This window comes from Gymnoscopelus braueri (assembly GCF_963280865.1).
Source record: "Gymnoscopelus braueri genome assembly, chromosome: 16".
Classification (NCBI taxonomy): Eukaryota; Metazoa; Chordata; class Actinopteri; order Myctophiformes; family Myctophidae; genus Gymnoscopelus; species Gymnoscopelus braueri.
The window spans coordinates 17,145,085-17,158,619 of NC_137616.1; the positions used below are offsets into that span (position 1 = coordinate 17,145,085).

The 13,535-nt window shown below is 46.6% G+C and overlaps 1 protein-coding gene across 1 annotated transcript in view; it reads left to right on the forward strand.

The window, feature by feature from the left end:
• LOC308103906 (regulator of G-protein signaling 6-like) overlaps positions 1 to 13,535 on the forward strand; it is a 106,335-nt gene that overhangs the window by 76,358 nt on the left and 16,442 nt on the right. Inside the window, exons 7-11 of the mRNA XM_080454115.1 lie at positions 6,886 to 6,962; positions 8,721 to 8,802; positions 9,761 to 9,835; positions 10,495 to 10,596; positions 10,942 to 11,003. Coding sequence (XP_080310241.1) covers positions 6,886 to 6,962; positions 8,721 to 8,802; positions 9,761 to 9,835; positions 10,495 to 10,596; positions 10,942 to 11,003 — 398 coding nt within the window. The remainder of the gene's footprint in view (positions 1 to 6,885; positions 6,963 to 8,720; positions 8,803 to 9,760; positions 9,836 to 10,494; positions 10,597 to 10,941; positions 11,004 to 13,535) is intronic.

The window sequence follows — 13,535 nt, forward strand, 5'->3', positions numbered from 1 at the left end:
CACAATGGGCCCTCCGGCAGTCCCGGCTGCGAGCGGCGTTAGCCACCGCTCGCAGCACCTCCAGGCTGCTACACAAGCCGTGCTACGCAGCACTGCAGCAGCCGCTAGCACCGTGTCTGGGGGAACCACCCAGGTGCAACTACCTAGCGGCGCTTCCTCCCCCTCTTCCCAGCCGTCTACTCCGCTGCCACAGCAAGCGTACCGGGCCAGCGGTGCGTCGCCAGGAGACAACGAAGGGGCTCCGGCGACGGCAGCATAGGCGAGGGGAGAACGAGGCAGAAGCTCGTGAGTGAGTTAGCCCAGACTAGCTACGTTAGCTGCTTCGCTAGGTTAACGTCGCCTTAGTCAGGCAGTGTTTTTGTTGGCTTAACACTCATGCAACAGGTTATTAACAGCGTTGTCCTAGCCTAGCTTGCCTCGCTAGGATAACACCAGCTTGTTAGCCTTCTCACTCTGTGTATCGAGCAAACCTCGGGGGCTTCTGAAGACCTTGGACAGGCTCATCGGGCGCCATTGGGACGCATGATGTTTTTGTCATAAGAATATGTTAAAACGTTTCATGCTGTTTACTGTTTCTGTGCCTGCTCTTGTTTCATACTCATGTTCCAAGTACATAAAGCACGTTAGCACATTAGCAGACTCTCACCGGTGCACAGACCGGTTCAGCCCCCCCTCCCCCCCGGCCGTGCTGGGGAAGAGGACCGTGGCTTTACAGGCCTCGATGGACAAGATGGACCACTCCTCGACTGCCAAAAGGCCATGTTTAATGAAAACGAATGTGTGTTTAAAAGTACAATTTTTTTTCTGTCAAAGAAATAAATGTGTTACATGTTACAAACGATCTCGTTCTTTCACGTGGCTTGAGAGCAGCGGAGCAGTGGAGTCCCCTACCGCGGGCTTCTCTGCTCCAATGCTCTCTGTATATAAGCCCATAATGTCTGTGATGCCCGAACTCCGGTATCCCAGACATTGATGGGATAATATCTGTGCAGGTAATGTAAATGTAGCAACGTTGTCAATTACATAAGCCCACACTGTCTAGAACACCCGAGTCCCGATGTTCTAGACATTGTTGGATAACATCTGTGCATGTTTTTGGATCATATGAAGGTAATATAAAAACCCACATCACCCCTGTCCGCCAGAGGGCGCAAATGCGCCAGTGGAATGGGGTCACGCCGGTTTTTGCCTTCCGTCCCACAGGAAGTGCCCACGCACCACTGTGAACCGGAAGTACTTCGGTCAGACATGACCCCTTGGCCGTACCGCCTCACGTTCGCCGCTGGACTGCGACAAAGCACCTCCTAGAGGAGGACGACTTTGTGATGGCGGCGGCCAGAGTAGGTTAGGAAGAGAGTAATGACAGTAGCGTCGATCCCATTGTGAGAATGGAAGGCGGAAGTGCTCTGTCTACGTCAATGAGATAGTTCCAATGTTGGAACTATAGCCCATAGAGGCCCGCTTTGCGGCGAGATCAAAGCGTGACGTTACTCTCTTTTCTACACTCTGGCGACGGCCAAGGTAGGATTACTCATAGATATATATATCCAGTGGTGTGATCTAGTTTTCACTGTATATATTTATGGGCTTAATTCTGACGCCGGGGTTTTTCCCGTGGCCAATCACGTGACTCCTCCGAGTCCTCCGTTGGCGGCAGTGGCAGCGTCACTGGTCCCCATGGCAACGGTCCCACTCTCCGAGCGGCCGGTGACGTTATCGTCCAATCCACTCGCTCGGTGTGTGAAGCAATGGGAGGTTTGCAAGCCGAATGCTTAGGTATTGCTCACAATACTAAAGGGTTTCAGGCTGCATTTCTCCTCAAAACCCCCCGTGACAGAAAAAGTATTGTTTTCCCGTGCAAGGGGTCCAGCAGCCAATACTCTGAGGGAGGAAGTCTCCTTCCTCTTGAGCATGGGCGCTATTAAAGAATTACTTCCGATACTTCTGTTTACTATCCCAGTACATCAGCGTTACACTGTATGTGTACAGGGTTTTTCAGTACAGCAGTGACACACTGTGATTGTACTGATCAACTCCCCTGATCCGCAACAACACATTGTGGTTGTACTGGTGTGTTTTCCACGTGCTCTTATGCATATAATCTCCTATGTCGGACACGGTGTTGTTCCTCTCATGCGGAGGATAAGGCAACCATGTCTCTGAGAGAGGGGGTTCTCTCTCTCTCCATAGTGAGAATGTTACGAAGAATTTGTCAGGAAACTCGAGGTTACGTTGTAACCCCGGTTTCCTTAGAGTTCAGAGTAACATAGTCAGAGAACTATTTATGAATCGGAACCAACTGGTTTTCTATTCGTAATATTTTCTGGTGGAAAAGAAGGGGGGGGGGGTACGACCCATTCTGAATCTGAAGGGTCTCATTAAATACTTGGGTCAAAGAGCGGACCTCTGTCTCCGCCATTTTGGAGGGACAGATGCCCCCTTTTGCCGTAACGCCTCACGGACTACAGACCTCGTTCGCCACTAACGAGCGACAAAGCACTCCCTACGGGGACTTTGTCGACGCTCCTTTGGGCTCAGACGAGAGGGCGACGGCCAAGGTAGGCTTATTTCGGACGGCCCCGTTTGTCAGAGTGACAGCGCCGTTGGTTTCCATGGAAACAGACAGGCTGCGCTGGCGGACAAACCGGATGCTGACGTCAGGCGAGGTCCCCGTGACCGGTCACGTGACCCCGCCGGGTCCTAACGGACCGTTAGTACCTCTACTGCCTCGAGCGGTCACCTCAGGGGTTAGCACCGCTGGCGGCAGTGGCAGCGTCGCTGGTCCCCATGGCAACGCACACAGGGTTAGCGCTGCTAGCACCAGTAGTAGCGTCTTTGGTCCCCATGGCAACGCACACACAAAAAACCGGTTCCCTTGGAAACGGATTTCAACGTTTCTTGGCTCATGGTGATTTAGCCTTGACTAGCTTGTTAGCTGCTAGGTTTGCATAACCTCCAGTCAGGCTACTGTTGCTTCAATTGGCGGCGAACTGGCCTCACTAACAACAACACATTGCAGTGTTGTTTTTTGGTGCAGCGCATAGCCAGCCCCGCTAAAGCAACACCACGGTGGCCACCTACCACCGCTACCCTTCCACTAACGGTCCCGCATGTGCGGGTCCGCTGGATCACGTGGCGACATCACCGGTCCAGTTGGAAACGTGTGCGTTGTCCGCACTGGGTGACATCAGAGCCCCTACTAACTCGCTTGCTGAGGCAGCTTGTTGGAGAGTTTGCAGTCCGGAACTGTTTACTATCCCGGTACTTCAGTGGTACACTGTGTGTGTAGGGGTTTTTCAGTACATCAGTGACACACTGTGGTTGTACTGGTCAGCTCCCCTGATCAACAACAACACACTGTGGTTGTACTGGTGTGTGACCCTCTTTGCGGACGGTGCGTTAAGGAGATGGGTGGACCAGCATTGTTTTCAATGCTTGTTTCCACGTTCCTTTCTATCCACCACGGTCAGGAGGTGGCGCGGCACATCAAAGACGTGACCGTTTCCCCACTTGACGTCGCGGGGTTTTTCACCGTCACCGTCCGTCGAGCGTCTTGGTCCCGTCTCAGCGGACCACCTTCATAAAGAGGGGATCTCGCTGGGCTAGACCAGGCTCACGGCGCGTCTGTCCCGGGCGGGATAGACAGCTTTTCGGCCTATGGTCTTCTCGCGTGAGGCGACAAGTCACATACAGGCTATGCGTGCAGGCGACGGGTCTCATGACTTCGGCCTTACACCTGTTTCGTTTGGACAAGCCCCACATGTGACCTTTTTTCCCCGGAGGTGGATGTGGGCTCTTGGAGCCCCGTCCATTGGCCCCGGTTATCGGAAGGTCCGGGTATCCCCACGGTGCGTGGACACGCTTAGATCGTGGTCAGATGCAGCCCTTCTGTCCAAGGGGTCAGAATGGGGGCTGTGGTCTCGCGGAAGGTCATTACCACGGACGCCAGCCTCACAGGAGGGGTGCCGTCCACGAGAGCCGCTCGGCCAGGGGGGTGTGGGGTCCCAGTCTACAGACGGCCCACATCAACTACCTGGAGCTGATGACGGTCTTCTTCTGACGGTCAGACTTTGCAAGGCTCGGGTTTCGAGGTTGTCATGTCCTGGTCAGAACCGACAACACCACGACCGTGTGCTATGCCAAAAAGCAGGGAGGCCTGGCCTCTCCAGTGTTGGACAGGCTAGCTGGCGATCTGACGCTGTGGTGCGACGCGCGCCTTACGTCAACCAGAGCCTCACAGGTACCGGGCCTCCTGAACAGCGGAGCGACTCTGTTGTCCAGGGGCATTTTTTGGTACGCAGATTGGCCTCTCCTCTGGAGATAACAAGCCAGATCTGGGCCAGGTTGGCCGACTGAACTGCTTTATGCATTCCCGTCACTGGAGTTGGTCCTCTCAACTTGGAGAGGGTCAGACTCCACGGACTGTCAGTGCCACTGGTGGCACTGGCGTGGGGCGTGTGGAGGTTAGGAATAATCCTCTCCTCTACAACGAGCCCTGGGCCCTCCCCCGATCAGAGATCTGCTACGGCAGGCAGGGGTTGGGATTTTCCACAAGCAACCTCAGGACCTAGACCGGTGGGCTTGGCCCGTGAGGGGGAGACCTTGACTTCTTATGGCCTGCCCCCTGAGGTGGTAGCTACCATCCAGGGGGCGAGGGCCCTTTCCACGAGGTCTGCGTACGACGACAGGTGGAACCTGTTCGTGTCATGGTGTCTGAGTCAGTCACCGCCGGTTGAGGCCTTCCGGGCCTCGGTACGCAGCATCCTCATGTTCTTGCAGGACAAATTGAACCAAGGTCTGGTTTTCTCGACGGCCATTTCCGCTTGTCACGTGGGTTTCGATGACATGACGGTTGGCCGACATCCGCTGGTGCGTAGTTTGTGAACGGTGCCAGGCGGGCCAGGCCGGTCTCTAGGCCTCTGTTCCCGGCCTGGGACCTGGCGGTGGTGCTGGGGGCGCTTTGCCTCCCACCGTTCGAGCCTTTTCACTCTATGGATCTGGAGATCGTTAGTCTCGAATCGGTTCTTGTGGTTGTTTTCACTACAGCTACACGGGTCAGCGACATACATGCGCTCTCAGTAAGTTCGGAGTGCATGAGGTTCTTGGGAGACGACAGCAGGGTTTGGTTAAGCCCAACATGGCGTTTGTTCCCAAGAACGGAATGGTGACCCAGACACCGGTTGAGCTGATAGTTTTTCATCCGCCTCCTTTCGCTTCTGCAAAGGATAGGCGGCTGCACTGTCTCTGCCCAGTGAGGGCGTTGAAGCTCTACTGCCAGAGGACGGCGGTCGGCCGGTCGTCGTCGCAACTTTTTGTCTCCTTCGGCCCAGATGGTCGGAGGAAGGCAGTGACTAAGGCGAGGCTTTCTAGATGGAGTTTGGCTGCCATTAGGCTGGCCTATGTCAGTAGTGGCGCTCCAGTTCCAGAAGGACTGAAGGCTCACTCTACTAGAGGCGTGGCTACTGCCTGGGCCCTCTCCAGGGAAATGTCGGTCCAGGAGGTGTGCGCGGCCGCAAACTGGTCGTCTCCATCGACTTTTGCGGCCTTCTACAGCCTGGATGTGGCAGCGGCGTCAGTGGCGCACGCTGTACTGGACATAGCGGCTGTCTCTAGTTAGGGTAGGGGAGGTTAGGCAGGTCTTTTGTGTAACCCGCCTTTTTTCCCTTCTCTACCTTCCTTCTCTTGAGTCCCCTCGGAACCACCGTTGGTAGGTTTCCAGGGGAGGAGGCCCTGTTTCCTTGTTTTCACTTATGGGTCAGACTTGTGTCTGTTCATTAGATGAATAGGCAGACTTGGTCTGTCAGGGTCCTTTTCTTTCAATTATATACCGCACCCCGGCCCGGAGGGCTGGGGCGCCCGTGAGGCCGAAGGTCACGTCCATGGGGACGGGGCCTTATGGCTAGGGGGCGTGCGGACCTGAGAGGGTTTTCGATATGGCTATAAGCCCCAGGGGGGTTTATGTATCCCATAGTGAGTATGTTACGGAGAATTAGACAAGAAACTCAGGGTTACGGATGTAACCCCGGTTTCTTTAGAATTCGGAGTAACATACTCACCTAACACCCCTGTTTGTGTGCATCTGCATGCAGAGAGCGTGTTAAAGAGGATGAGCCACGTCACGCAAGAGGTTTTATACCTCTTCCGGTCTACCGGACACGTGACATACCCTTCTCAGCCAATGAATGGCCCGGGAGTTTATGGTATGTAGCTCTGCATCAACGCCAGGGGGCGCTGATATCCCATAGTGAGTATGTTACTCCGAATTCTAAAGAAACCGGGGTTACATCCGTAACCCTGAGTTTCTCCGTCTCTGCAGCTCTTTAGTAAACTGCGAATACATTTTACAATTTACAATTTAGGCATTTCTACACTCTTTATCCGTTACGACTTACAATAAGCAAGGTAAACACATCAAATGCAGAGAGACAGTGTAGTGCCTCAGTAAACTAGGATCACAGGTAAACCTAGGACGTGTGGAGCGTTGTCCCGGATGTTTTAGGTTTCAGGTTTCCAATCAGGAATGGAACTCATACAGGATACAGGATACACAACTGCATTTGGAAGTTATGAAGCAAAATAAATGAGCAGACAAACATTTTACTGGAAAAATGTAAGAATTAAGCTGATGAATGATGAATCTTTGTGGAGTTCTTTCCTCTGATCGTATGAAATTGGTATCTTGACCTGAAAATGTATATTTTGTTTACTAAAGAGCTGGAGAGACTGAAAAAAACACTCTATAGCAATGATCACTATCAGAATATAGAACTTACACAACATTTCTTTCTCTTTTTTTTTTACAAAAGACTACAATTTACTTTAAAATGATTGTTATGTTTAGCCATGACCTGGTCATATAATCTGTGTGTTTTTCTGTGATAACAGGAGAACCTTGCTCGGCTGCAGAGAGCCTTTGCCAGGAAGTGGGAGTTCATCTTCATGCAGGCTGAGGCCCAGGTCAAGTAAGTGTGCACCATTACTGAGGCAACACACAACACGTTAACCGCGGGTGTGTCAGTCATTGGCTGGAAAATCAAAGGCAAATAACAGGATCCTCAGTATGCCCTTGATGTAAGAATCCTACTCCACAAGCAGTTTTTGAAGATTGTTATAAACTTAAACCCTAAATACTTAGTTGACCTGATTCCTAACGGCTCTACACTAGGCCCCCTCCTGTTCACTCTATACACTAAATATCTTCACCGAAAATAGCCGATGTACAAGCTGACAGCGCCCCCAGAATATGGATGCTATGGGTTCAAGTGCATGATGTACTGTAGTTTGATGCAATCAAACATCTCTACCATAGCCAGTAACTGTTTCATTTCTGAGGACAACACACACAACACATTTATTTGAAGCAATGATTTACGGGAGTTGAAAGTACTTCTATTGAGTGTCAAAGTGAAGTTGTATCATTTCAAGAAGGAGGATTTAACCACTTAAGCCCTATTTTCTTTATTTAGGAATGCCAGGTTGAAAGTGGTTTACCAGCTAAACACAAGGGCACGAGTCTCAAGGCAAACGTGTAGTTGACAAAGTAGCAGATCTCATAAAACTGGGCTTAATACAAACACAACTAAAGACCTTTCTGTTTGCCGCTGCTTTCGATTGAGTTATCTTTCTCTTTTCTTTTCTTTTCTCCTCTGCACAGTAACTGTATCTAAAATGTTTTACTTCTTTTTTTATGCATCCTAATGTCATTTAATAATTTTTATATTGTGTTTCTTTTGCTTGATGTTCTGTGTAAAGCCCATTGAATTGCCTTGCCATAAATACGGCCGTGGTACAACATGCTGCGGCAGTACAGCACCAACGTGTATCCAGTTTGTGCATAAGATTTGCATAGTACATTCAAATGAACCATACTGTAGAAGGCAAAGCATAGGCCATAGTTTGTCCTGCTATACTGTACATGAAAATGTCCATATTGGCAGCAAGGCTTTCTGCAGGATGTAATGAAATGCAAGCAAAACAAATCTAATATTTATTGTTGTTGAAATAATACATTTCTGCTCAAATATTTCCTATGTACTGTATGGTGTCTGGTAGCAATGCCTTTTTATCTTGACAGACATGAGCTCACCACTGTTGGATGCAGTGGGACATTTGTTCAAGTATTCTTTTTAAGTGCAATACTGGGGTACTTTTTCTTCACTTGACTCGAGTATTTACGTTTTTCAATACTTCATACTTCTACTCCCCTACATCACAGAGGCAAATATTGCACTTGTGTCTCCACTACAATTATTTGAAAACCTTAGTTTGCACATTTTGATTATCACAAAACATACCGTGCGTACTGTACATTAACCACTTAAACCCTACGTTATTAATCTTCTATTTGAAAATAGCCAATTTACAAGCTCACAATGTTTTGCAACGTGTTGTGTGAGCTTGTAGATCAGCTATTTTCGAAACATTTTGACAAATAAAATTAAAATAAATAAATAATTGAAATGAGACAGTCTGCATAATGAGTACTTTTAATACATGTGTTACTCTAAGTATATGTTGATGCCGATACCTTTGTACTTTTGTAAAACCTTGAATTGTCAATTTACTTATATAGTTATATAGTCCTTCTTTTACCACTGGTTGGATGGAAAACATGCTCTTCTTTATGTGGATAAGGCCTTTCCCCTGTCTGTCATGATTAGCTGGCTTTCTCAATGCCAAACAGTGAAAGCTTTTACGTCAATGACTCATCTCTTATGCAGGATTGACAGGAAAAAGGATAAGACGGAGAGAAAGATCCTTGACAGCCAAGAGAGAGCCTTCTGGGATGTCCATAGACCTGTGGTGAGTGTGTGTGTGTGTGTGTGTGTGTGTGTGTGTGTGTGTGTGTGTGTGTGTGTGTGTGTGTGTGTGTGTGTGTGTGTGTGTGTGTGTGTGTGTGTGTGTGTGTGTGTGTGTGTGTGTGTGTGTGTGTGTGTGTGTGTGTGTGCGCGCGCAGTATTCATTGTTTGTCTGCTGGCAACAGCTATGTTAATAATTAAAAGCTAAAGAAAGGGGATAAAGTTAGGAGCCGTGTCCACTGAGTCTTTTTTCCAAAGCGCTTGCCTAAAAACGCTTCCAAACGCCCAAGCTGAAATTATTTCAGCTCAATCTTCAAGCAGATAAAAACGCCACACATGAACATGCCAGTGCAAAATAAATGCTCAACGGGGCGCTCGCTAGGGCATTCACAGAATAGTCGAATATTCGAATATCAAACCGACTATTCGACTATCAAACCACTATTCGACTATTCGAAGAAAAAAAAAAAAGCATTTTTTTTTTTTTTTTTTTAGATTTTCTTTTTTTTAGTGGCTTTTCTAGAGCAGACACGCAGCTGTGAGCTCTGGTGTGACGTCAACTCGCATTCCTTGAGTCGAGTCATCAATGTAATTGAAAAAAAAAAAAAAACTTTTTTATTTTTTTTAATTTTTTTAATTTTTTTATAATCAAACCGAATAATCGACTATTCGAATACTTTTGGGTCGAATAATTCGAATACCATAAATCACTATTCGTTAATGCCCTAGCCCGCTCGCATTGTAGATACGCTGTGCTCAGGAAAAAAAATACATCTTGGTGGACAACAGGCCCTACTAGAATTAACAGACAGTTAATCAGAAATAATTCCTAAATTTAATGTTTTTCAAGACTTGGTCATTGGAACATAGTGAGTGCTCAGAGATGCCAGGCAGGAAGCAGAATTTTAAAAAAAAGAAGACAAAAGTGATTTATTAACTGTAATAATGTGTGTGCTCCCCAGCCCGGCTGTGTCAACACCACAGAAATGGACATCAGGAAATGTAGACGCATGAGGAATCCTCACAGAGTTAAAAAGGTATTTTTTAGGCATTTTATTGACCCCTTTATTTGTTTTAATCTTCTGTTGCTACTACTATTGTTTTGATGATTGTATTGCCTGCTTTAAAAATTAATATTGCAGCATATTACATCTATTTCCTCTTTTCGTGAATGTTGCAGTGCAACATTTTTTTTTGAAAAACTTAAGAAGTTTAGAAATACAGGCTTAGATTCACAATGCCATCTGGAAGGCCAGCTGTCATCCGTGAGAGGGTGTCTTTTAAAGGAGGATGTTAACAGGATGTTATTACCAGATAGTCTAGCAAACTAGCATTTCACTAGCATTTCACATCAAAGTAATTGTAAGAGATTTTTTTCTACACCATTAGCACATGCACAAAATGACGACGGACGTTTTTCACTTCCCCAAAATGTAAGCTGTTTATTAGCGTTTTTGTGTCAACACCGGAGATTGGCAGTTCAAGCTATGGGATCTGTCGCCATGATTACAGCCAATAATGTACTATTATTACCGCTTTGGCAATTGTAATTCATTACACTACTTGTTACTGGGGAATGTTATAATATTACAGTAACATATTACGTATAGTAACATGTCAGATGTCTCATTTTCATTCTCTCATTCTCCCCTTCTGTCTCTTCCACCGTCTCTCTGGTCATCTGTAAATGGTCAAGTCGGTGTATGGTTTGGCGGAGGAGGGAATACAGTCACACAGCCCCATACACACACCCTCGCACGTTGTCAGAAAAGGAACCAAGGACGATGTGGAGAAAGAGGTATAGTACATGTCATGTGTGTTTACCTTGTTGCAGAAAGGAGGAACTGTTTATTTAACCACTTGAACCCTAGCATCCCTATTCGATTTGTTTACAAATCAGCAGCACACTGCAATTTATGGGTCGACACGGACCACGGTTTGCAAGGCCAAGAGTTACATTGAAATAAGATTATGTGGATCAGTTGCAGATTATCTTGAGGGAAATCATGGAGCCTGGGGGAATTAGTTCATTATCTACACACTTTGGTCATGGGCCTGGCATAGACAATCAACCTCTAGATGAACTGAAATAAACCATGGTGTGCTTATTATTGTGCTTTCCTCCCCTCTCATTCTGTGTCAGATATCGTTCCTGAACGCCCAGCTAGATCGACACTGTATGAAGATGTCCAAAGTTGCCGACAGGTAGGATAAAATGTCTTTGCTGTGTTAGAGTAAATAATCTGTTCAATTTCGTTATTAACTTAGCCATTATGTTCTCCAACTTCTCCTAATGGGGGTGTTGTAAAAGTGATCGTCTGCCAGGGACAGCTGCTTTTATCTTTGTCAAACTTTCAGGTATACATTATTTACGTGATCATAGGCAATTACTAAATGTTAACATGTGTTTGGTTCGTCTAATATGCTTGTTTAATGTGATTTATAAACATAGTTGTGTTTAAAATAAACGGTCACTTTTTAATGATCCTCAGAACATTAATTTATCTGCTCTGCCATAGATTATCAACACTCCTTTTTACCAGTTTAAATGTATTTAATGTACCCATTGAAATACCATTTGTAGTGTTCCAAAGGTAATGTTCCAATTATAAAGGCATTAAAGTCAGCAGCCAAATGCATCAGTAGCCAGTTGAGTCAGTATTGACAGCAGGTGCTCATTTGAGAGCTGAAAGTCTACAAAGTGACTTTGACTGTCATTATTTGATGTCATGTCTTTGTTGGACCTTTTGTCAAGTAAAAGGTAAGAGACGTGATTTCCTTTTGTCAAGCTTAGGCTTTTGTGGGCTTATTTGGAAAATTATATTTGGAACATTATGTTTGGAACACTACAATACTTCAAAAGGCAATGGGTACATTAAATAATATTTAAACTGGTAAAAAAGGACTGTTTATAATCTATGGCAGAGCAGGTAAAATAACGCAAAGTTCTGAGGATCAGAGGACCGTTTATTTTAAACACAACTATGTTTATTAATCACATTAAACAATCATATTAGACAAACCAATGATCACGTGAATATCATACCTGATTGTTTGTGAAGATAAAAGTAGCTGTAGACAGGCTAAACTGCGCAATATAGATTTTAATTCTCCTGCTCCTGCGCTCCCCAATCACTCTCTGGCTTTTCATCTGCAACATTATCTGCTTGCTTATTACACTGACTGGTTCTGTTTGGCTCATTGCCAGACGTCGCTGAACTGTTTCTAAAGGTGCTTATGCAGTCTTTAAAACAGGGAACAGACACGCACACAGATTACAAGTCCAGCAGACTTTTGACTTTCATAGTCCAGTGCACTCATGTTTTCCTTGCTTACTGTAAATCTCTCTGGATTAAGAGCGACTGCTAAGTGCCTCAATTGTAAATTGTACTGAATGCATATTAAGAGCTTACTGTCTGCTTGGACATTATAGCGGACCCTGACTTCCACCTAGTCCACATTTGTTTATTTGGCAATTATGAATTGGGCTTATAGTGCGTACCAAAAAATCCTGAAGGGGGCGTCAACAAGTGTCATTTGGTAGCGTGGACATCTTTGTGGGGGATAAACAGGTTGACTTAACATTGACCCCCACCAGTATGTTTGCAGCTACTATGCCACGCCCCCCGTGGTGACGAGACGTTGGCAAGCACTATAGGTCAAACTGAAATGTCAGACCTGGTGTGTGTGTGTGTGTGTGTGTGTGTGTGTGTGTGTGTGTGTGCGTGTGTGCGTGTGCGTGTGCGTGTGCGTGTGCGCGTGCGTGAGGGAGACGGAAATAGACAGGACAGATAGTAAGATACAGCATTACAGAGACTGAATCAGAGAGCCATGCCGAGAGTGTTTTGAGCATGTTGCTTCGTGTTGTACAGTGTATGGTGCTGCCTGGTTAACGCTCTCTCACTGAGATACTGAGTTTGCCTCCCTGTCAGTCCGATTCTCTGGTCAGCCAGCCATGTGGGACCCATTACTGACCAGCAGAGCAGAGAAGCTGTGAATGCTGCTGGCTGCTGAATGATCCCATAACCCTGTGACCTCTACATGGAGCCCTGCTTAGTTGACGGCTCAAGGCTGCAGCATACTTCTTGCAGAAACGAAGTTTGTCAACGACTTAAACCATATATACTTCATTGACCAGGGTCCCCCAGGGGTCTGTACATGGGCCCCCTTCTTTTCTCCCTCTAAACTAAATATCTTAAGCGAAAATAGCCAGTTTACAATTCAATTAATTAAATTCCATTTAGTTATAGTGCCGAGTCACAACAAGTTATCACAAGACACTTGAGACCCGACTCCACCAAACTGAGCAAGCATTGCAGCTTGTAGATCAGTTATTTTCTCATGGCATGCCCAGAATAGGGATGCTAGGGCTCATGCAGTTAAGAACAGAATGACAGCGTTGCAGAGAAAACGAACAAACGCAGGTGCAGTGCTAACATCGTGTGTGATTGGTCCGAAATTCAAAGCGCTCTTGATTCATTTTGTTATTTCTCCGCTATCTGCCAACAACATTCCGTGGACAATGCTGAAGAAAGTTTGGCTGAGGAGGAAGCCTACTAAGTTCTATCTCTCTCTGAGGGACTACAAACACAACCAGATGGCAATTATTCATGAAGAGAGATGGCACAAAACTGCGACTTCTTTTGAAGTATGCTGCCAGCTTCAGACTGAGGGGTGTGTGGGGCATCAGTGCAAGCACAGCCTGTCATTACATAACAGAAAACATAACTTAACACC